Raw genomic sequence first — 21,646 nt, 5'->3', positions numbered from 1 at the left:
AGGGATTCTATGAAGCAACACGGAAGTAAGGGCTCCGGCAAAGGGTTTTTTTTTTGCCCTGGCCTTCAAAACAGCCATTGAAGGGCTGTTCAACTCATCTATTTTACAAATGAGGAAAGTGAGGATCAGTGACCTTTAGTCTAATTAACTTTGCGTTTATTGCCAAGACTTCTAAACCTTCTTTAAGGCTGAAGCGGTGTTATTAGGGGCTTCAGATGCCCCTTTACCATAATGCACTGAAGATATGACCCCCTCCCACCCACCCCCCAACAACAAAGTGTTCGCAAAGGCTGCAAGCCTTCCCAAAGCACACGTGAAGCTGCTTTTTGCACTTTTGTCTCTGTCTTCAAGCAATGCTATCACCCTATGGTTAACTCATTTTTCTCTCAACTGAGGATTATAGTCAATCTATAGGGCACAATTTAATCAACATGATTGGGCTTGGAAAGGCCACTTATCAGCAACACTCTAGGGTGAAGACCTCTGTCAGATGGCTCTCTATACGTTGATTTAGTGACATGAGTGTATCTCCAAATTGGGGGAGTGAGGTGGGGGAGAGTGTAGGGAGGAACTGTGGCTGCTGTCTTCATTGCATAGGGAGAATCGCCCCATGGAGGTTACTCCTTGATCAAGATTAGGATTCTCCAGTGTACACTCAAGCATTTTGTATGGCCTATGCAAACCAATCCCTTGAAAACAAACTACCCAAACTATTACATTAAATATTTTATTTAATATATTATCCGGCCACTTCTGGAACAGCCACCTCTATGGCAGAACATGACATAGAGAAGTGATTCTGACACAGGAAATGGTCTCCAAAATCTTGAAAAATCAGATCTCATCTTGTCAGGTCACCCATTAAGTTCAACATTCAAGATGATGAAACAGCCTTACCCTGCTATTGTTAACAGTGGGATGGGCTAGAGTTGCCACATCAACATAGGCAATGCTACACCCTTGGAATAGCATTTCTGTCCTCCCACAAAGCAGATAGCAACCATTACCCTGCCTTGCTGTCTCCCAAAAACGTGGACAGGCCAACAGCAGGCTGTGAACAAATTCTCAGGATCTGCTTCAGAAGCCACAGTAGAAGGCCAAGCACCTGACTTCTGATCTCAATGGTTCAGAATCCTCTCTGCCTCAGGTGACTTTCCCAGAGCCTTGCTCACAGCAAACACCTTAGCACCTCTTGGCAGCATTCAATTGCCCATGAAATCTGTCTCAGCAGTGAGAACACGTCTCTTTCACATACTAGCCATCTGCGCCCATGCAGACTAGCTGCTCATATCAGCCCAGGAGTCCTCAGGGCCTTCCACATTTCTGTACCCAGGATGGATGGTGGAGGCAGAGGCACTTGTCACCCATCCTGGCCAGCAGTTGTGAAGTCCATCAGGGACTCAGTCCTAGATGAAACATCTTCTACAAGGAGCAGCAGATGGCAATCAGGAAGGATCAAGACTCGAAGAGCCGCTTCTGAATTTCAGCCACAAGATTTTCCCGTTTAATGGCCACCTGAAACGTAAGCGAACCCTCATGTGACAAACTAGAGAGTGACACTAGCTCCTCAGCCAGTGGTTTTCCAGATTTATTTTACTGTGTATCGCTCCCAATACTCATGGAACCAGTAGGGAGTAGTGCGGGCTTCAAGCTTACCTGGAGAATGTATATCCTCAAGATTAAAGGGAGTCAAATGGCCAATCTATGTCTACTTTGTTAATTAGTCTCAAAATACCAACTGAAATTTCATCTGTCCTTCTGCCCACCCAACCAGTATCATTGGCTACAATGGTTGCCTGCGATGGGTCTTCATTCACTTCTATCACCATTAACCCTGGAGGTATTTCCTCAGTCAGAAATATACTTCTTAAAGAATCTAAAAAAGGGAGAAAGACTTTGTCCCTTCTACTTTTGCCTGCCCCACTCACCTCTTCCCTGCTGGCCACTGAACGGAGCTTGAGGACCCCTTCCTTCAGTTCTTCCTCACCAATAATGACTACCAGCGGAATGCCCATGTTCTCACAGTAGTGCAGTTGTGTTAGTAATTTAGGGTTGTTCTTATACAGCAGCTCTGCCTGAAAAGGATAAAGGTAGAGTAGGGGATTTAGGAGTGACCACATCACTCCAGCCCCAGGAATGAGCTTTTCCAAAGAAATGAGTAGCCAGCCCTCCTACCCTAAGAAGACACTCTAGGGAAGATTCTAAAGATCTTGAGTTCCACCCTAGGCCTAAAGTAGAAATGGGCCTCGTGCCTGAATTCCACAAATACATAGGTGGTTTGGATATCAGCTCTACCACACCTTGATCCCAGCATCCCAAAGCTCTGCAATTAGCTTCAACCGTTCTTGGAGGAAGTTCTTCTGTGGAGTAGCCACAAACACTTGGGTCTCTGTGGTCCGTATCTTCTCACCAAAAGTCTGATAAAAGACCCAGGTAAAACAAAAAAAGAGAGAAGTAAAATAAAAACTCCAAGAAAAAACACAAACAGGACAAAAAGAATCATCAGAAAAAACAGTCCAACTGCACCCCCAGAAATATGAAAGTTCCTAGGCCTCCAGCCCCACACCACCCCCACCGAGGACTTACCTTCATCCTCTGCTCCACAATGGAGAAGATTCGCTCCACCCCAATGCTGAGTCCCACACATGGCACCTTGTGGCCCTTGGGGTTAAACATGCCCACTAGCTCATCGTAGCGCCCACCAGCAGCCACACTGCCCACATTCAGGGGCTCTTCCTCAGCCTCAGCTGGGTTCTGTAGCAGCACTGCTTCATAGATCACTCCTGTATAGTAGTCCAGGCCCCGAGCCAGGCTTAGATCAAAGGAGATCTGTGGGAACAATGCTACAGTCGGCACCAGACAAGACTCAGGACCCTGAGAAACCCAGGGCTCAGCAGGAGGTCCACACCAACTCAGCTTACCTTCTCTGCAATTCCAAATAAAGTGAGATATTCATAGAGCAGCTTCAGGTCCCTCAGGCCCTCTAGGGCCTGCTTGCTCTGAGATAGTCTGGGATCCTGGAACAGTTGCTCGACCAAGGACACCCCACCTGGGAGACAGGTGAGGAAAAATAAGGTCTGTGCTATTTGCCCAGATGTTTCATCCAAATTTATCTCTAGTGTGTTCAAGCTAGTCCCCCTCATTTTCTTAAAAAAAAAAAAAAAAAAAAGATACAGATCTCATATGACTAGACTCTCCTTCTCTGCCTCTACCTTTGCCATCTGGAGATACAACATAGTTACGATAAGTAAAAGGGGAATTAAATTCAGGCAGGCTCTGAAGCTTAGCTCAGCTACAGAAAGCTGCTGTTTCAGAGGTATTAAGTTGTACACATATCACCCTCACTCTGATTCTATCATACAGCTTTGAAACTCTGGTTCTTACCATGACACTGGACATAATCCCCAATTCGATCAGCCACTTCAGGAGCCAGGCCTTTCTGTGCCACCATCTCATGTCTCACATCCTTCCAAGATATCTGCACAAATACTGAAACATGAGCGCAGCCCCACGATCCTTCCTTCTCTCGCTGGGAAAGGACACCTCACTTTCATTCAGTATGGATGTCACCCGTAGGTAATGCTAAACTCAGCAAAGTCAGAGGCAACTTAGGAAATCCAGTCTCAATCCCTACCACACAGCAAAACTCCGATCTCTCTCCCTACCTTCCTCACTTCCAGCCACCATCTCCTTATTTTTCTCTGGGGGTACAGATTTGAAGGCAGGGCAGAAACTCTGATAGGGTCTACTGAAGCATGTCTTCTTTCTTACCTTGTCTAGTTTGTCTATGGAGGAGCAGGTGGCGCGGAACTTGCTTTCAGGAACACCACAGACGGCAAACATCCCATCCAAAATCCGTCGGTCACTGACCTGTAAACTCAATGGAAGTAGCCCAAGTGCCTTGTCAATGCTCTTTCTCTCAGAACCATGACAGTCCCTACTCTCCTGAGTCATAAAAGAGATAAAAAGGAAATTTCGCAGGATGACTATATAGATATATATGAAATGCAACGGCTGTTCTAAGGCCAGGTACATGCCAGGAACTAGTCAAAGTGCTTTAAGTATACTATATACTAAGATCTCCACTATGGGGACACTTAGGCACAGACAGTTTATATAACTTGCTCAAGAGTAACAGCCAGTAAGTGAAGGAAACTGAATTCTGATCCAGCAAGCCTAGTTCCAAGAGCCTCTTAGGGACCAGGAACATTTAGTTAATCCCTCCTGTAATAAAAAAAAACACAGCCCAGCCCTAGCCAGGTAGCTCAGTTGGTTAGAGCATCACCCTGATACACCAAGGTTGCGGGTTTGATCTCCATCTTAGGACAGCCTCAAGCCAAATCCAGACTTCTCCCCTCTGTCCCTGCCCTGACCTCACCTTAATGAGAAAGTCCCCCAGCTGCAATCCACTTAGGATTTCACAGATGATCTTCAAACACTCTGCATCAGGAATCATAGGGTCAAAATGACCAGCAATGTCAAAATCCTACAGCAAAGAAGAAGGCAGAAAAAAAATGCTCCATTGAGCAGCCAGGTCCCAGGTTGCAGTCCCAAGAATTATCAAACCATGCTGTCTCAAAAAAACACACACACAACAAAACACATGCTGTCTCCTTCAGGTCACTTACACACTGGCAGAACTCCCTGTAGCGGCCTTGGACCACGGTTGGGCTCTCCCGCCGCCACACCTTCCCAACATGGTAGCGTTTCATCTTCTTCAGTTTATTCATGGCCATATAACGCGCAAAAGGGACCTCACACAAACAGGTTAAGGAGAAAGGATACTGCATCCAAAGCTTAGGTCCAGTGTAAGGACATTAGGGAAGACTGGGCCTTTATCAATTGGATCTCATCCACTAGGAAGAGAAGAAGCACCTTCTCTGTCTTGTTTCCCACTATCCCCAAGGCCTAGCAGTACTTGGCATTCAATACACAGTATAGGCAAAGGTAGGTTTACAGTAGTGAGTACACACAGTTTATTCTTATATTGTTTATTAATTATTGTATTATTTATTTGTATTACAACAGTAAACCTACTTTTCCCCCACCCCTGCATATCAAAGTGTCAAGTGAAAGAGTGTCAAGTGAAAGAATCCTACCTAACAAAACTACAAGTTCAGTAGAAAGGAAGGGAAGCAGAGATAGAAATGACCCAGGAACTTCAAGCCTGGGCCATTCCCTCCCATTCAGATCAATGTTCAACCATCTCAAAATAGTCAAGCTTCAGTACCTCGATTTGCCTACAACTTCCATGTTAATATCAGTATTTCTTAAAGCATAGAGCATGGACCATCTGCATCTTAATTACCCAGGTGCCTATTAGAAATGCATACCACTGAACCCCACTCCAGCTACAGGATCAGGAATATCTGGACCTGGGGGCCAGAAATCTGTGTTTCTGCAAGTTTCCCCAAGGGATTCTGATACACATTAAAGTGAAATGCCAGTGCTCCAAGCCAAGCTCTGCTGGCAGAATTGCCTTCTGGGAGAAACTGGAAGTAAACCCTGCTGCCAAGAGACCTACAGGGTCCCAGAGTCACTCTCATCCCTTTTGTCAGACCAAGACCTCGAGTTTGAAAAGAAGCAAGCCGGCCTCCAGCACTCAGAAGGATACAGTGAGGTCATAGCGCAGGGACAACAGCTCTCCCCCCTGATCCTTCAGATCATAAATGAGCCTGGAGTCCTCTCCATACTTCTCAGTGAGCATGTCCTGCAGGGGCCAGACAGAAAGTGCCACATTCCAAAGGAGGACTCCAGAGCATAGGCTAGAGCCCTTCAGGAAACTGAAGGCAGGTGAAAAAAGGGAATTCTGGCACTTTTTCTCCACTTACCTTTAGCTCAAATGCTGGAGTATCCAACCCTTTTGCTCCATGACGTTTAAAGCAGCTAACAATTACATCGAGTATCTTCTCCCTCACAACCATCTGCTGGGGACTAAGATCTCTGGTGCCCTAAAACCCAAAAGCAACCATGGTGAAAACAAAGACAAAAAAAACAAGTCTATTTAAAGCAAAGAGTTAAACTACATCTGGAATCTAAAGCGTGGAGTTGAAATCTCTTTGAGTTCAGATAACTCTAAGTGCTAGTACCTCAAGAATTGTGAAGATTTTTTTTCTTTTAGTCTAAAAGGACGTTCAAAGGGGTCAGGAAAAGACAAGCAAAACAGAGGGCAGTCCTCCAAGGCACTCTAACAGAACAGGGTGGGGCAAAGCAAATTACCTTGGGGGTCTTGATAATCAAATTTGATTTCTCTTGATGTGGTTTCAGCTGGGATGTCAGCACTGCCTCTGCAACCTGGCAGAAGAAGAAACGTGGGATGTGGCCCCTCTCAAGGCTAGCCAGACCTGTGACATCTCTGGCCCTGTGACCACCAACCTGCAAAGAGCTTTGGCCCAGAGCAAAAGGAAGCCTGAACACTAATTTATCTATCCCAGTCTCAGCCCCACTCCAAAAACCCATGTTGTATCTACAATATATATGTAATAACATACAAGCTTTGTCTGAAAAAGTTTAAGTACCCAAGAACACCAAAGGCAAAGAACAACCCACTACTACCATCACCAGCCCTCTAGGGGTAGGGATTAGTGTGATCTTTTCCAGGTCCCAGTTCCTATTCAAAGAGTGAAAATAAGAATATTTAATAAGGTAGCACTGAAAAAGTAATACAAAGACAGAAGAGAGCCAGCCTATGGACACAGAACATGTGTTGGAATGAAAAGGAATGGATTTCCTGATGGAACTAAAAAAACAGACTGATAGGATGCTATGACAGAAAATTAACAACAAAAGATCTGAGCCCTGTTGTTCCTGATAGGATAAAGCATCTGCTATAAAGACAACAGGGTCTTTCCTAACGTTAAACAGAATCAGTGATTTTGTGTATTACCGGCAGGTTGTATGACCTTCCAGAGATATAGAGGATGTGGTAGTTCTATACTTTGGCGGGTTCTCTCCAAGTTAGGCAGTTCAAGTCCACAATCCCTTCTCTGCAATTCCAAAATCCAAAAACCTCTGAAAACCGAAAATGGTGTGGGCTGTTTTTTCTTTTTTGAGACTCATCTTGAGATAAATTTGAATGTGAACTGTATGCAACTTATGGTTGCTAATCATCTCAGTGGGAATATTCATTTATTTTGCTTAAGAAATTTTAGTATGTTTGACCTCAACAGGTTCATATAAGGGATAGTGGACCTATATTAAAATGCTCCCTTACTACGTATCAATAGGTAAATCATTTAACCTTGCAGTCTCTGTTTCCTCAACTGTAAATGCAAATAATATTCTCAACCTCTCAGGATTGCTACGAGGATTAAATGACAGAGAATCTAAAACGCTTAGCTCCGTACATGGTGGGCACTCAGTAAAAAACCAATTCTGTTACTACTCGAGTACATGCCTGGAGTTCATGCTTTCAGATCTGGAGATCCTGCCCTGATCTCAGGCTGGCTCACCTGGCTATGAGAATGGACCGCCCGGATGCACACTACTCGGGGAGGCCGCAGAAGCTGGCCAAGCAGCGCAGCCCAGACTCTCCCATGCAGCAGTCCGAGCTGGGGCATCGTGCGGCAGGAGGCAAAAGACCTAGGAACGAGGCTGGTCGGACCCCAGGAGGGTGCACAGCGTTGTAGAGGCAAAGCCCGAACTCCACGGAAGGTGGTGAACGATCCCAAATCCTGCAAAGTGAGACCCGTCCTTTCAGGTTCCCTCTTAGCTTAGGCACTTCCGGCAGGAGCAGGAAGTGGTGGTTGGGCTCGGCGGAGGCTCTCTAGGTGTGCGGGCCAGCGACTCAGTAGCCGAAAGTCATCCGAGCTGAAGCTGTGGCCACCACTACCGAGCGTGACATCGGTCCTCTGCAGTTAGCAGCCAGTATGGCAGAGCGTGAAGCGCTGGAGGAGCTAGTGCGACTTCAGGGAGAGCTTGTACGGGGACTGAAACAGAAGAAGGCCAGCGCCGAGCAGGTGCGGCTCAGGCGGAAGGGAAGGGCCAAAGCAAGGCCGGGGAGGCCGGAGAGCTGGGGCGGTCTGCACAGAGGACAGGAATGTGAGGGAGAAGGGATTTGGCTGGTTGGCAGAAGGACGAGCCAGGTGGTGAGGCAGGCCGGGGTAGTACCCGCAAGAAGCAAATCTAGGCTTGGGGAGAGAGATCTATTCCGGATCCTGACGGAAGGATACTGAATGAATGGCGGTGGGGGGGAGGGGAGCAGCAGATGTGATGGCCCAGCGCCCGCTTTCTCTCCACAGATCGAGGAGGAGGTGGCAAAACTACTGCAACTGAAGGCACAGCTGGGCCCTGATGAAGGGAGACAGAAGTTTGTGCTCAAAACTCCCAAGGTAAATATTCCTTTAGGGAACCCGCTTCCCCGAACCAGGTCACACTTAAGATTAATTATCTGAAATGCTGAGATGAAACAGCAGTTGCTGTGGGCACCAAACTAGATTAGACTCCACCGGAGTCATTCTGGGATGGCAAAGTAATGGCAGAAACGAAGCCATTGGGTGCTTATGGAATCCACCTGCTGCCGCTACTCTTCATTCAGTAAATACTTGTTCAGTGTTTACTATGTGCCTAGCACTGTACAAACCAGTGAGTGTGGCATGATGAACAATGTAGCCTGTCCTCATGGAGCTTACCATTCTACTGAAGGTGACAGACTTAATACAAATAATCTCACACATGAATGTGTAATTACAATTGTGGTAAGTGATGTAAAGAAATAATAAGGATGCTCTGAGAAAAGTAGGGAGAACTGGGGAGTCTGAAAAAGCCCCACTGAAGTGATATACAGACTGACCTAATCGATGAGTGGGAGATATCCAGAGGATGAGTGTGAGGAAAATAGATCCAGGTAGATACGGGAACTTTGAAGCAGGAAAGAACCTTGGTAGTTTCCAAGAACTAGAAAAAGACCTGTATGACTAGACCCAAATAGAGGAGAGTGGAGTGGGGTTGGAGATTCCTAGCTCAGCCTCCAGGATTTCAGTCCAGATGCCACCTTCTGTAACTTCTATAAACAGAACTATTTATCCCTTCATCTGGGTTCTCTTGCACTTTACATCTATCTCTATCACATTTATTGCTGATTTTAGTTATTCACATGGTTATCTATGATGAGAGGCTGAGTCCAGGGACCTGGAACTAAATAGCCATTCAGTGAATGTGCATGTGAAGTCAAACTCCACAGGGAGGACTGATGATCTACCTTCCTTATGTTGAGGTGTCCCCTTTTCTTTTTTTTTTTTTCAGGTTAATTCTTTGGGCTCCTAAGTTCATTGAGGAATTCCTCATTTCAAGGGTTAAGGAGACAGTGTAAAATCCCAAAATGACAATATAAATGGGGAATTTATGATAGGTCAGAGTGGCCTCACCTAAACCCAGTGATTAATTTTGACATCTCTAAAAGTAGGACAACCAGATATCCTCCTTATGTGATGCAATAAGAAGTACACAGCACCACCTTTGAAGTATTCTTGCCAAGAAAAATTGGTTCTGAATCTAATCAGGTTTTCAGACCTATCAGTTTACCAAAAATATTGGAGGTGGACTTGTTAGATGACAGTTTGAGTGTATTGTTAACCAAATCTAGAATGTGAACAATTACTTAGGACAGAGTACGGAATTTCCTCAAAAATTAATGACTTGCTTTTAAAAAGGAAACTGTTGTAGATTAAATAGATATGACCCATATCAACCAAATACAACACATGGACTTCATTTAGAATCTGATTCAAATAAGCCAACAATAAAAAGATACTGAGGCAAGCAAAGAAAATTAAACATGGATTGGGCATTAGGGAACAATGAAGGGTTGGTGTTAGGTTTGTTTGTTGTTGTTTTGGCTTTTTGGTTTTGGTTTTAATAAAGGTATTGTAGTGTTGGGTTGGTTTGTTTGTTTGCTTGTTTAATCTTTATATGTTAAAGAATCATACTGAGCCCTGGCTGCTGTAGCTCAGTGGATTGATTGCAGGCCTGCAAACCAAAAGGATGCAGGTTTGATTCCCAGTCAGGGCACATGCCTGGGTTGCAGGCCAGGTCCCCAGGGGGGTACATGTGCAAGGCAACCACACATTGATGTTTCTCTCCCTCTCTTTCTCCTTCCCTTCTCCGTCTAAAAATAAATAAAATATTTTTTTTAAAAATCATACCAAAATGTTAATGGATGAAATGATAAGAATTAATGTCTGGGATTTACTTTACAATACTCCAGGAAAAAAATGTTGGGGCTTAGATAAAATAAGAATAACAGATGTTGGTGATAGTTGAATCTGGTAATAGATACATGGTGGTCTATTGTACTTTTTTGTTTTTTTAAAGAGTTTATTTATTTATTTTAGACAGTGGGGAAGGGAGGGAGAAAGAGAGGGAAAGAAACATCAATGTGTTCCTCTCGCACATCCCTCTCTGGGGACCAGACCTGGCCCACAACCCAGACATGTGCCCCAACCGGAAACCAAACCAGCAACCCTTTGGTTCTCAAGCTGGTGCTGAGCCACACCAACCAGGGCTGTTTTCTATAATTTATTTTAAAATCTTCCATAATATAATGTGAAAAGAAAATAAGATTATACTGGACAGTTAACATTCAGTTTAGTTTGTTGAAACACATTTTTAGGAGATTTTTAAAGTGTGTTGGGGTGACATTGGTTAATAAAATTGTATAGGTTTCTATAACATATTATCTGCATTTAATACATCTGTATATAATAATACATCATTGTGTGTTTACCACCCAAAGTCAAATGTCCTTCTATAGGAGGAGATCTTAACACATGTCTCTCTGAAACACATTTCTCAACGTGTGATTCATATAAATAACAGAAAACTCAGTATCATGAGGACAGTACTCTTTCAAGGTCCCTTCATGGTCAAAATTATTTTCAGAATGTTAGTTGTCCTTCTTTACTTCTTTGCGGTGAAGGTGAGCGGAGCTGCTGGCAGTGGCTCAGCACAGAGCAGGAGAACGGCACTCAACTGTGCTGACAGCCGTCGCGTTCTTTAAATACGCTCACAGTGAAAAAGAAAATCCGTTTCCCTAAATGTCCTTGATAAAACTGTAAAAATTATTAATTTTATTGAGTCGCGACCCTTGAGTACACTTTTTTAATACTCGCTGTGAATACTCGAAGTGGGAAGTCCCCACGGAGCACCGCGGCTGCATTCCAGAGCGGGAAAAACACGTGTGCCCTCAGACGGGTTGTGTGAACTAGCTACTTTCTTCAGAGGACATCTTTCTTATTTGAAGGAAAAACTGAAAGATAAACTGTTATTTTAAAGATTAGGGGTATTTGGCAGATATTTTCACAAATAAATGAAGTGAGCCTTGTCACTTTAAGGAAAACATTTCACAATGTTTGTCGTCAGTGATAAAATTCAACTGATTGAGTGTAAGATGGAATTTTAGAAAACTTCTGTCTTCCACCTTGAGCTTGACAGCTTCCCAATACTTAATGACTTTCCTGAAAAGATCTATGGTGATATTAACAAATCTGGTTTTCTAATATTGTGTAATGGAGTGAGTGTACCAACATCTGGAAGATCTGTGTAACTTATCAATGCACCAGTATTTTCCAATAACCAATGTATGATGTCATAAAATCATACATGGATAAAGATCCAAAGTACAAGATAGAGTAATAGGTATTTTTTTTAAGATTTTATTTTTTTAGGGAGGGAGATAGAGAGAGAGAGAGAGAGACATCAATGTGTGGTTGCTGGGGGTTATGGCCTGCAACCCAGGCATGTACCCTGGCTGGGAATCGAACCTGGGACACTGTGGTTCCCAGCCCGTGCTCAATCCACTGAGCTACACTAGCCAGGGCAGTAATAGGTATTTTTAAAATTGTGGTAAAATATACATAACATAAAATTTGCTGTTTTAACCATATTTAGGTATACAGTTCAACAGCATTAAGTACATTCGCATTGTTGTACAGTCATCGCCACTGTTTATCCCAGAAGTCTTTCATCATACCAAAATGAAATTCTCTACCCCATTAATCAGTAACTCCCCACTCCATCCTCCCTTCAGCGCCTAATACCCACTGTTCTACTTTCTGTATGAAACCTGGGCACCTTATGTACGTAATGGATTTTAATGTGACAGTATGAAAAGTTCATTGGTGTAGTTTCGATTCCACATTGCAACCAATCTTTAAGAAACTACCACTTGCTGGATTGGAGTGCACTTTGAGAAGAATATCTATAGTTCACTGAAAAGTTTAGTAAAATAACTTTACTCTTTTTCACAATTATGGTACATTTCTATGTAAGGCTAGATTTTCCTTATATAGTTAACCAAAACAGTATTTTGCAACAGAATCAAATTAAAAAAAAAAAAAAAGCCCGTATGAGAATCCAGCTATCTTCTTTTAAGCCGGGCATTAAAGATTTGCAGAAATGTAAATTAATGCCACTCTTCTCACCAATTTTTTGTTGTTGTTGTTCTGAAAAATAGTTACATTTCCCTAAAAATATTATGTTAACATGAGCCCTGGCTGGCGTAGCTCAGTGGATTGAGCTCGGGCTGCAAACCAAAGTGTCGCAGGTTTGATTCCCAGCCAGGGTACATGCCTGGGTTGCAGGCCATGACCCCCAGCAACCGCACATTGATGTTTCTCTCTCTCTCTCTCTCTCTCTCTCTCTCTTTCTCCCTCCCTTCCCTCTCTAAAAATAAATAAATAAATCTTTAAATATATATATATATATATATATATATATTATGTTAACATGTAATGGATTTACTGTTAGAGGAATTAATGAATATTTTTTAAATGTTTGCTGTTTTAATTTCTAAAACAATAAATATCAGTAGGTATAGTCCACTTTGGGGTCCTTAATAAACAGTAAGAGTGTACACAGGTCCTGAGACCAAAGATTCTAGAGACCAAACTAGAAGTTATTACCTGGAAGAACAGGGTTCTGGTCCTGACTGCCACGAACCTGCTGAGTGGCCTTAAGTAACAATTTCACTTCTCAACATCTCCTAATTCATCTATAAAAGGCATCTGCCCAGCCCGTTCCATAGGGCTATTAGAAACAAATTAGGGAATGGTATTCATTAGGATTTTTTTAGCAGAGCGTGTGGTGCTGGAGGAGCTAGTGTGACTTCAGGGAGAGCTTGTGAGAGGACTGAAACAGCAGAAGGCCAGTGCTATTGGGAAAGAATGTTACTTTTTAAAGAAATAAATTCTGTTGGAAAAAAGTGTTGCTTGTAAAATTTGGAGTTCAACCAGTTAAGCCAGTTTGAGTTGGCTACGTGTCCGTCATTGGTTGGGTGTTTCCTATGAGACAGGAAAATGTGTTACCCCAGGAAAAAGAGTTTTTAGGAAGACAACTCAGAGTAGAGTTCTAAGAATCCTGGAAAATAGAACCAAGCTTAAAAGGGAGTGGATGGGACGTAGACAGGTGATAGCAGACGGGTGTGGTGATTAATAGGGAATTATACCGGTTTTACAACTCCGTGGCCTGTAGGAAAATCAGAGTTTGGGAAAAGATTTGCATTCGTCATCGCTGAGGTCATGCTTTTATATTTACAGACATTATTATTCTCTGTTTTTAAATCCCATCCGTGATTCTTTTGCTGATTTTGACTCCAAGGGCACAAGAGACTACAGTCCCCGGCAGATGGCAGTTCGGGAGAAGGTGTTTGATACAATCATCAGCTGCTTCAAGCGCCATGGTGCAGAAGTCATTGATACGCCTGTGTTTGAACTAAAGGTGAGGGGTGGGTGAGACACTGCATGGTGGGAGAGTGGACATGTGGGCAAGAAGAGGAAGACGAAGGTCTCTCCTGTTGCGGGCAAAACCCAGTATTTTTTCCAATGAGAGAGGGGATGGGACTGACAAGGAGAGGCCCTGCTTTTTGTTTACCTTGGTTTTGGCCAACAGCTTTCAAAAGAGAGCCCTTCTCTGAAAGGAGTAGAGGTTGTTTCAGCTTCCATCTATATTGAATTCCATGGCACTTATGTTGAAATGTTTTCTAGATACATGTAAACCATACATATGAAGTATAAATATGCAACCAGTGTTCTATTTAGGGACCCTGAGATTGTTTCCAGTTAATTTAAAAAAAAAAAAACAGATTGGGCCCTGGCTGGTGTGACTCAGTGGATTGAGTGCCAGCCTACCAACCAAAGGGTCGCTGGTTCGATTCCCAGTCAGGACACATGCCTGGGTGGGCCAGGTCAGGTCCCCAGTGGAGGGCATGTGAGAGGCAACCACATATTGATATTTCTTTTCCTCTTTTTCTCTCTCCCTCCCACTCTAAAATTAAAAAAAAAAAAGTATCACTCCTTGCTTAAACCCCACTGATTCCCATTGCATTTATAATAAAATCCAAACACTTTACCCAGCCCTACAAGGCCCTGCTTGATCTGGCCACTGCCTACCTTTCCCACCTCGTCTCGTGCCATTTTCTCCCCTGCCCACTACACTCCCCTGGTCTTCTCTCTGTTCCTGGAACATACTAAGTGTGTTTCTGTCTCAGGGCCTTCATTTTTACTCTTCCCTTTTTCACCTGAGCTCCCTTATCCCCTAGTGCTGTGCATGATTTTGATTTCAGATTAAATTACAGATTGCAGATTTTTATCTTCAGATCCCAGCTATAATGCCTTTCCTCAAATAATTCTCTCCAACTACCCTGTTGAAAGTAGCCCTTTTCTATCACTGTTTGATTTCCTTTAGAGAAGCTATCACTGTCTGAAATTTCTGTTGATATTTTCTTGCATTAATGTCTCTCCTCACTAGCACAGAAGATCCATGAGGAGTAGACTGCCTTGGTCTCACTCACTGATGTGAAGTCAGTGTTTGGAATGTACATCAGTGGTAGGCATTTATTCACAGGCTAAGTTCTTAGAAATGGAATTGCTGGACCAAAAGGTTGTACTCATTTATAGGGCACAGCCTTTCTAGGGTTGCCATAACAAAGTACCATAGACTGTATGGCCTAAAAACCAACCAAACAAAAAAACAAACAAACTCAGAAACTTGTTGTCAGGAGGCTGGAAGTATGAGGTAAGGTGTCAGCAGTGCTGGTTCTTCAAAGGGCCATAAGGGAAGGGTCTGTTCCAGGCTTTTCCATGGCTTGTAGATGGTGTCCTTTTCCTGCGTCTTCACATCACCTTCCCTCTGTCTGTGTCCACGTTTCCTATTTTTATAAGGACACGCGTTGTATCAGATTAGGGCCCCCTGCCGGCTCTTTAACAACCCTATCTCCAAAAGCAGTCACATTCAGAGGTTACTAGGGGATAGGGCTTTAAGATATGAATTTTGTGGAGGACACAGTTCATCCCATAACACCAGTTATGAGTGTCTCAACCAGTGCATGAGTGTCTCTGCTTCTACACACTGGGACTTCTCAGGCATTTTAAACTTTGCCAACTAGTAGGTGAGATAACTTAACCACCTTGCTGAACACATCACAGGGCAAGGACTGCTTTTGACATTGTTCAAGTCTCAGGTGTCATAAAAACATTTATGTTTATTGGTCTAATAGCCCACTCCTAGGAGTTTACTGTCAGAAAAAATAGTCAAAATAAAAATATACATACCCAAACATATTTACTGAAATGAACATATTAAAAAATTGGAACAACCTAAACATCTAACAGTGTAGCCCTAGGAAGGAAGGAAATCCAGAGCTGCTTCTCACTGAAATATTATACAGCTTTTAAAAATAATACTTCTGCCCTGACCAGTGTGGCCCAGTTGGTTGGGCATCATTACACAAAACAAAAGTTCACTGGTTCAATTCCCAGTCAGGCCACATGCCTGAGTTGCGGGTTGGGTCTCTGATTGGAGTGCATATGAGAGGCATGCAATTGGTGTTTCGCACAGATATTTCTCTCCCTCTTTTTCTCTCCCACATCCCCTCTCTAAAAATAAATAGAATCTTTTTTAAAATAATAATAATAATACAATACTTTTACCCTGGCCCATTTGGCTCAGTGGGCACGACATCCCGTAACCGAAAGGTTGAAGGTTTGATTCCCAGTGAGGACACGCTCCTAGGTTGCGGGTTCTAGCCCCAGTCTGGGCGCATGCATTCCCAGGAGCATATGATCCTGGGCGCATGTGGGAAGCAACCAGTGTTTCTCTCTCACATCTATGTTTTCTCTGTCTCCCTTCCTCTCTAATAAAAAGCAATGAAAAAAATGTTCTCAGGTGAGGATAAATAAAAATACTTAAGCTCTGTCATAAAATGGAAATAGTGATAAGCAGAAAATAAAATTGGTGTTTCCTTTTTAAAATAATCAAATTAAATGCATAAGCATTGGAATAGAGAGCAGAAAAAATATAGGCAAATTGAAACTAGTCATGTTAGAGCTGTGGGTTTTGTTTTCAAAACTTCCTTTTAGATTGTTGTATTTATCATTGTGACCACATTTCTCTATGTTTTCTTCAGGAAACACTGACTGGCAAGTACGGGGAAGACTCTAAGCTTATCTATGACCTGAAGGACCAGGGCGGGGAGCTGCTGTCCCTTCGCTATGACCTCACTGTATCTTTCTAAACCTGGGCTCTTGTCACTTTGGATGGGGAATTATTCTCTAAACCAGGAGCGGCACTGGAGCGAAACAGACCACATCCCTAGAAGTCTTCCGAAATCTGAGTGAGAACTCAGCTTTACGTCAGGGCCCAGTTCCAACTGCACCAACAGTCCCCTGGCTCCAGAGTACCCCTCCCCTACCCCGTCCAGCGGGCCAAGTTCTTCATTGACCAACAGCACGTTTCCTTCAGCCCCAGGCTATGCTAGGAAGTCATCTGCTCATAGATCCCACTGTGGGGCCCCTTTCCACTCCCTGGCCGATGTGCCAGCCCCCTGCTCTGCTCAGCACAGCACAGCCCAGGGTAGAGACACTACCAATGTGAAAGGAGCCTTAATTTGTTTTTGAGACTTCAGCTGCCCCTTGTGTTAACAAAGTTAATTCTTTCTGATATTCAGAAGTGCTATTAATCTTACCAGTAGTGGTTTTACCTGCACAGGGAGGGGCTGGACCCCAGTTTCTGCTGGTGATGATAATCAGCTTCTAGGCTGTGATAGAAGGGGCTTTCTCCTTAACTCTTTGTCATCAGGTTCCTTTTGCTCGATATTTGGCAATGAATAAACTCACCAATATTAAACGTTACCACATAGCAAAAGTATATCGGCGGGATAACCCAGCCATGACCCGCGGTCGATACCGGGAATTCTACCAGTGTGTGAGTATGTGGGTAACTTGGCTACCCCTTGAACCAGGAGAGTCTGCTGAGTACTTCTGGTGCCCTGAGCACACTGGGTGCCCCAGATAATGCTGACCTTCAGGTTTCTTTGGTATTTTCATGTAGATTTCACAAGGGTCCTGTGGGGAGGGGAGGACAGGAATTATTCTCCCCATTTTATATGTGAGTAAACTAGAGACTAAGCAGGATGAAGAGATCATAGGTATATGAAAGGCAAAATCAGCATTAGAATCTTGGGCCAGTGCTCTTCGTACTACACCACAGTGACAGGATCACAGCAAAAGATGAAGAAGTTGGATCTGAGGTACCAGATCATCCAGCCTGCTGGGGACTAAGGCTGTAAAGTTGCCCCACAGTGGTAGGAGGAAATGAGGAAAAGTAGGTGAGTGAGATGATGAATAACCCAATAGATGGGAAGAAAACCAGGACAGGAAGAGACCCACTAATGCTGAGTTTCCCTGGGCTGGTGATCAGAGAATGAAGGTCTATGCATGAGAGCAAACTGGCCCTCAGAGAGCAGAGACCCTGGGAATCCCCTCCTAAGTTAAACCCCCGAGAACCCCTAACTACCCTTCTCCCTACAGGATTTTGACATTGCTGGGCAGTTTGACCCCATGATCCCTGATGCAGAGTGCCTGAAGATCATGTGTGAGATCCTGAGTTCACTTCAGATAGGCGACTTCTTGGTCAAGGTCAGAGCTGAATAAGGCTGGGAGGGCAAAGCTGGGCCTGGCCTCTGACAGGAGAAGCTCTCTGTGCAGAGGGCCCAGTAGCCTAAGTGACCAAGGCTACTGGGGCTCATGTAAAGAGATTCTGTCCTCACTATGCCCTGGTGCCTGTAGGTGAACGATCGGCGCATCCTAGATGGGATGTTTGCAATCTGCGGGGTTCCCGATAGCAAGTTCCGCACCATCTGCTCCTCGGTGGACAAGCTGGACAAGGTGATGACCAGACACTTGACTCTTTTATTCTCAGGTCCCTCCCCACCTTGAGAAATGGAAAACAAGATAAAGAGGGATGGGGGGCCTGCCTCTGTGCCCACCAGGGGAAAATTAGCCTCAGGATGTAGGTTGAAGAGCAGCTTCTGCTCCAAGATTGCCCCGTGAGGAGGGCCCGTACTAGTTCTGTGGTGGGAAGGTGCCCAAGGGTCCCTGACTGCTATCTGTGCCCAGGTGCCCTGGGAAGACGTAAAGAGTGAGATGGTGGGAGAGAAGGGACTCGCACCGGAGGTGGCTGACCGCATTGGGGACTATGTCCAGCAGCATGGTGAGGAACAGACCCTGCCTCCCCAGCAGCCATCCCACTGCCCTAAAGCTGCAGCTCCTGTCTATGTATATACGTGTGAGGAAGGGAGAGAGAGAAGGGGGCGGGGGGAGAGCAAGCACACGTACATGCGCAGTCCCCACAGAGACAGATCCCCTACCTTTTTCTTCTAGTCAGTCGGTCAGTCTGGCTCACAAATCTGTCTCCCCAGGTGGGGTGTCCCTGGTGGAACAGCTGCTCCAGGACCCTAAACTGTCCCAAAACAAGCAGGCCTTAGAGGGCCTGGGAGACCTGAAGCTGCTGTTCGAGTACTTGACCCTGTTTGGCATCGCTGACAAGGTAAGGCTGGGGATGGGCGCCCCGGCTGAGCTCGGGGGCTTCGGGTCCTTGACCCTCATCTGGTACTGACCATGTTGTTGTCCCCGCAGATCTCCTTTGACCTGAGCCTTGCTCGAGGGCTGGACTACTACACCGGGGTGATTTATGAGGCAGTGCTGCTACAGACCCCAACCCAGGCCGGGGAGGAGCCCCTGGGTGTGGGCAGTGTGGCCGCTGGAGGGCGCTATGATGGGCTGGTGGGCATGTTCGACCCCAAAGGGCGCAAGGTGCCATGCGTGGGGCTCAGCATTGGAGTGGAGCGGATCTTCTCCATCGTGGAGCAGAGGCTGGAAGTGAGTAGAAGACAGTCTGGGTAGGTGGTGGCCCCTGAGCTATCTTCTTTGATCTCCAAGGGGGCAGGTGGGGCCACTTTGGGCAAGGAGCATCTTTGCAGAGAAAGAGAGAAAAGGTGGGCACTGCTTCATGGACTCCTGCTCCATTGAGGCCAGCTCTGTGGTTCTGACCATTCTTTTCTCACAAAGTGTCTTTCCTGGGCCCGCTTCCCTCGAAGCTGTCAGGAATCTGGGCTGGGGCATCTAACAACCCAGATCTTCCTCATGATACAGAATACTTGATATTTTGCTCCTCTCTGCCAGGCACTGCGGTTAGTGCTTTTCATGCATTATCTAATAATATTCCTACACCAGCGCTCTGAGAGTAGCTACTTTTACTATTTACATTTTTCAGATGAGGGAACTGAAGATTAGAGATAAAATATTTTACCCAAAGTCATGAATCTTTTAAGTGGCAGAGTCAGAATTTGAATCCAGGCAGTCCAACTTCAAAGTCTTGCTGCTAGCCATGCTGTGACAGTCTCAGCATGGCTAGGGAGTGGGAAGCATGTGTCTGAGGCCCTGAGGTCCCTCAGGTGGCTGTCCTGACTCCCCAGCACCGAGAGTCACCCCAGGGAGGCCCCTCATGGCCCCAGGCGCTCCTTTGTTAACTGCTGCTCTTAACTAACTGGTTGCATTTCATCTCCTGGAGAATGCTCTGGCAGTGACCTTCCCACTGCCACGTCCTTTTTCCTTGGGTGGATACCTCCCATGTCTCCCGGCTGAGTCCCTGTTCCAATAGGCATCTCGTATTTTAAGAACTATGAAAATAGTCTTCCAGAAAAAGACAAGGGGCAGCAGCAGCCTCCTCCCTTCCTCTCTATCCACACCCTGGGTTGTACCCTATGGGCTCTACCCTCCTGACTGGGCAGATAGTAAGTGGGAACCAGAACTCCAGGGGTGATGGGATTGCCCAGCGGGCTCAGTATCTCTTTGGAGTAACTACTCTTATGGGCCCTTATGGTAAATGGAGATGAGCTAGAGGGTACTACAAATAAGCTATCTTTGCCTTTGCCCTAGGTAATTTATTCTGGCAAGTCACATGTATAAGCCAGTCAGTTTATTTCTCATATCATTGAAGAACTACCTGATACCCAGTTGCTACCTGATGGAGCTGGCTGAGTTATGCCTGACAAGGGCCTGCTTTCTTTGCTCCTTGAAGGTGTTATAAAGGGTGGCCCAGCTCTGACTCTTATCTGCACTTTCCCCAGGCTTCGGAGGAGAAGGTGCGGACCACAGAGACACAGGTGCTTGTGGCATCTGCACAGAAGAAGCTACTGGAGGAGAGACTGAAGCTCGTCTCGGAGCTGTGGGACGCCGGGATCAAGGTACAGGAGGCAAGCCCTGGGGTGGCAGCCAGCGGGCGTGCTGGGCCCAGACTAAGTAAAAGCTTGGCCACAGTGACCCTGCTGGTCTGTGATTTCTTGGGGTGGAACGAAGAGCACAGTGACAGCTTGGGCCCCCAGGAGGTTATCCGTGAGGATGGCAGAAGTCAGCCTTCATCTTCTTCCTGGGTCCCCTGCAGGCTGAGCTGCTTTACAAGAAAAACCCAAAGTTACTGAACCAGCTGCAGTACTGTGAAGAGGCAGGCATCCCACTGGTGGCCATCATCGGTGAGCAGGAGCTCAAGGATGGGGTCATCAAGCTTCGTTCGGTGGCCAGCAGAGAAGAGGTAAGTTGGCGGCAAGAAGGCTGCAGGACAGGGAATGGACTCCCTTTCAGCAGGTCAGTGCCCTTTCAAGACCCGAGCAAAAGCCTGGCATTCTTATTAGTACCCACTTGTAAAAGACTTAAGGGCTTTTAACCTTAGGGCCACAGTAGGATAAAGACTCCATCCCCACAGACACCCTGTGTCTCTGGCTCCCCCAAGCAGCACTGTCCACCCTGAACGCTGGATTGGGTCCCTGCTCCCAGCTGAGCCAAGCCTGATATCTGAGGAAGGAGTGGGCTCTCAGGAGCAGTGGAGTGGAAGATGCTCATACATACCACTCTCTTCCCCTATCCTGGGCAGGTGGACGTCCGAAGAGAAGACCTTGTGAAGGAAATCAAAAGGAGAACAAGCCAGCCCCTTTGCATCTGCTGAATCAACTGAGGAAAGTGGGACAGAGACTATTGGGGCTCAGACAAAACTCTACATACATACTCACAGATCTGCACGCTTCTGTTCCAGCAGGAATACCTGAAGGGTAGTCCGAACAGAGACTTTTTATTTTTATTATTATTTTATTAGTAATCACAGGCTAAAAGGGCCAGGAACTGTGCCATTTTTCCATAGGAGGCCCTGGGGGCTCAGTCCAGTCTGAGGTACAGGGACAGCCTCCTCTGCAGGGCCTTACACCAGGTGAAGGAACTGCTCCCCCAAACCAGTCGCCAAAGGTGCAATAAAGTATCTCAACCACTGGAGCCTGCCTGTGTCGCTATTGCCTAGTCCTGCCTTTCCTGTCAGAGCCTGACCA

At 45.4% G+C, this 21,646-nt stretch overlaps 2 protein-coding genes and 1 long non-coding RNA gene across 5 annotated transcripts; 2 read left to right on the top strand and 1 right to left on the bottom strand.

Annotated features, from left to right (window-relative positions):
* Positions 1-711: 711 nt before the first annotated feature.
* LOC114509173 (histidine--tRNA ligase, mitochondrial) lies at positions 712-7,976 on the bottom strand. Of its 3 annotated transcripts, XM_036014804.1 has the most exons (14): positions 7,452-7,574; positions 6,887-7,011; positions 6,220-6,294; positions 5,832-5,951; positions 5,615-5,710; positions 4,629-4,754; positions 4,379-4,486; positions 3,772-3,945; positions 3,385-3,478; positions 2,922-3,049; positions 2,587-2,829; positions 2,301-2,417; positions 1,929-2,075; positions 712-1,515 (listed from the first exon to the last, which is right to left on the bottom strand). In XM_036014804.1, the coding sequence occupies exons 4-14, from the start codon at positions 5,922-5,924 to the stop codon at positions 1,456-1,458; spliced, it is 1,386 nt and encodes a 461-aa protein (XP_035870697.1). In that variant the 5' UTR covers positions 5,925-5,951; positions 6,220-6,294; positions 6,887-7,011; positions 7,452-7,574; the 3' UTR covers positions 712-1,455. The 3 variants fall into 3 exon arrangements, with proteins under 3 accessions (XP_035870697.1, XP_028383134.1, XP_035870696.1); XM_028527333.2 differs by lacking the exon at positions 6,887-7,011 and having other exon boundaries at positions 3,772-3,870; positions 7,452-7,976; XM_036014803.1 differs by lacking the exon at positions 6,887-7,011 and having other exon boundaries at positions 7,452-7,734.
* On the top strand, positions 7,728-21,593 carry HARS1 (histidyl-tRNA synthetase 1). Its single transcript, XM_028527326.1, has 13 exons — positions 7,728-7,958; positions 8,241-8,330; positions 13,594-13,713; positions 16,400-16,495; positions 17,071-17,196; positions 17,802-17,909; positions 18,060-18,158; positions 18,390-18,483; positions 18,692-18,819; positions 18,909-19,151; positions 20,402-20,518; positions 20,716-20,862; positions 21,202-21,593. Exons 1-13 carry the CDS (start codon positions 7,869-7,871, stop codon positions 21,271-21,273), a joined length of 1,530 nt encoding a protein of 509 aa, XP_028383127.1. The 5' UTR covers positions 7,728-7,868; the 3' UTR covers positions 21,274-21,593.
* On the top strand, positions 10,493-12,329 carry LOC118498051. The gene is made up of 2 exons (XR_004900571.1): positions 10,493-11,634; positions 11,825-12,329. It is a non-coding gene; the product is annotated as an uncharacterized LOC118498051 (long non-coding RNA).
* Positions 21,594-21,646: the final 53 nt, after the last annotated feature.

Source organism: Phyllostomus discolor, chromosome 13 (assembly GCF_004126475.2).
Source record: "Phyllostomus discolor isolate MPI-MPIP mPhyDis1 chromosome 13, mPhyDis1.pri.v3, whole genome shotgun sequence".
Lineage (NCBI taxonomy): Eukaryota > Metazoa > Chordata > Mammalia > Chiroptera > Phyllostomidae > Phyllostomus > Phyllostomus discolor.
The sequence above is the reverse complement of the archived record's forward strand: the minus strand, read 5'-3'. Positions and strand labels throughout refer to the sequence as shown.